At 43.0% G+C, this 1,912-nt stretch overlaps 1 protein-coding gene across 1 annotated transcript in view; it reads left to right on the top strand.

Annotated features, from left to right (window-relative positions):
* Positions 1-1,655, top strand: part of LOC103613892 (beta-1,4-galactosyltransferase 3-like) — a 14,579-nt gene extending 12,924 nt beyond the window's left edge. Inside the window, exons 6-7 of the mRNA XM_008631749.2 lie at positions 1-94; positions 1,014-1,655. Of these exons, the coding sequence (XP_008629971.1) occupies positions 1-94; positions 1,014-1,155 (236 nt within the window). The 3' untranslated portion in view covers positions 1,156-1,655. The remainder of the gene's footprint in view (positions 95-1,013) is intronic.
* The last annotated feature ends 257 nt before the right edge of the window (positions 1,656-1,912 follow it).

The following is a 1,912-nucleotide window of genomic DNA, read 5'->3' as shown; positions in this document are numbered from 1 at the left end:
CAGGAATGAAGATAGTCCGGACTTCACCCCACCTTGGACGCTACCGAGTGATGGACTACAATGAAGAGACAGAGAGACAAGAGCCTTGGAGGAGGTACCTGGTGGGGCTGGGGGCTGCTCTGTGCCTTGTGGCAGGGTGGCTGTTCGTGTTGTCTTCCCCAGAACAGGCTATGGCTCATGTCACTGCTGCTTTTTCTGCTTTAGGGAGGCTATTTAAAAGCAGCCCCCAGTCAGTTTCAACTGAACCATTCAGCTCCTGTCTTCATGTTTGAAGGGTTTCTCCTCTTTCCTACCTTTTCTTCCTATTGTGAAGGACACATGCCAGCTAGGAAGCTAAAACATCAGATTTAAATACGAAATTATTCAGGAAGTAAAACTTAAAGAAAAAAAAATACTGCCTGTCTTGTAAATAGGGAGATTGCAGTTTTAAAGAGGCACTGTGTTACAAGTTCCCAATAATAAAAGCTTGCTCTTCAGTCTGTGGAGTTAATGTGCCATTAAAATAGTGGAAAGCAATATTCTAGTTTGAAGACACGAGAAAGGTGCTATGAGAGACTTTATCAAAGACTGTTTTATATAGAAGAGCTGGAGGAGGGTGTTGGGTCAAGTGTGGCGGAGGCTTCTCATACCGACAGTGCAGATTTCTCTTTATCATCTCAAAACCCAGGTTTCCATAACAACCCTGTCAAAAACCTACCTACAGCAGCCTCTGTACACCGTGACTGCAAACTTCTGCGTTGCACTCCCAGATCTCTCTGAGCTGCTGACAGCTCCTTGGCTTTTGGAGACTGTAGCTGCCACCTCACTGGTCTCCCTCTCTCATCAGGGTCCAGTCTGAATTGTCCTCCTTGTTTGGAACACGGTGTGAACTTACTCTAATCTGTTCAGTCTGTATCATGGGAAGAATTGTCTCAGGGCTTTTCTGCCTTCAGGAAGACTCTTTCTTCTGCAGCTTCAGCTGCAAATGTTACTTTCTTTCTTCCATCTAACCACAGGTATTCTTCCTCCCTCAGGCCTCCTTCCCGACACAACACCAGAAAGACATGGAAAGCTGATGGAATGAATACATTACAGTTCAGGCTCCTTTCAAGGACTAAGCATCCTCTTTATACTAAGATCACTGTGGATATTGGATATGTTCCCCCATTTTCTTGAGACTAAAAACAAAGCAGAGGTTGGGTGCCACATGGGCATTCAGCCAATACCTCCCATTTTCCTGTGGTGTCTGCCCCACCTGAGATTAACCCTTTTGCCTTTCACTTTTCTTCAAACTGTTCCAGATTTAGAAGAGGCTCCAGGAATAGGGTATGACAGCTACTAAACAGCCTGTGGCTTACTGTAAAAACTGTCCAAGTCACTGTAAAACTGACTCCTGAGCCATGTCTCTGTGACAGGAAGCTGATCCAAGCTTTCTGGAACCTTTGTTCGGTAGCTGGATAGCTCTGTCCTGCTTTGTACTAAGTGTTAATTGGGATGCAAGCCATTCTGTCAGAGTGGCCTCTGACGTGTTGTATTTTGAGAAAGTGTTGAAGCCAGTTACAGTTCTATAAATATCTCCTGTGAATTTGAGTAAAATAAATTGAGTGTTTGGCTTAAGAGTTTTATAAAATATTAAATAAGAGTGTAATAAAAGAGAAAGTTGCCCTGAAACCAGAGTTTAAATCCCTGATTGTTTTTTTTTTTCTGACCTGAACCACGACTGTTTAAATTATTTTATTGTAGCTCCAAGTAATGCAGTCTAACCTTCTGCTCAGAGCAGCAAAATTAATCTACTACTACAGCTGTGGCTCCAACATTAAGTATCATTCAAAGCTGAGCTGTCTTCAATACAAAATACTTCTGAGAAATTAAATACTAGAGCAAAAACGAAGTCAAACATGTCAACAGTGGAGCTGTGACCCTGGCAGGAATG

Source organism: Corvus brachyrhynchos, unplaced genomic scaffold (genome assembly GCF_000691975.1).
Source record: "Corvus brachyrhynchos isolate BGI_N302 unplaced genomic scaffold, ASM69197v1 scaffold3, whole genome shotgun sequence".
Classification (NCBI taxonomy): Eukaryota; Metazoa; Chordata; class Aves; order Passeriformes; family Corvidae; genus Corvus; species Corvus brachyrhynchos.
This window is presented reverse-complemented; position numbering and strand designations above follow the sequence as displayed.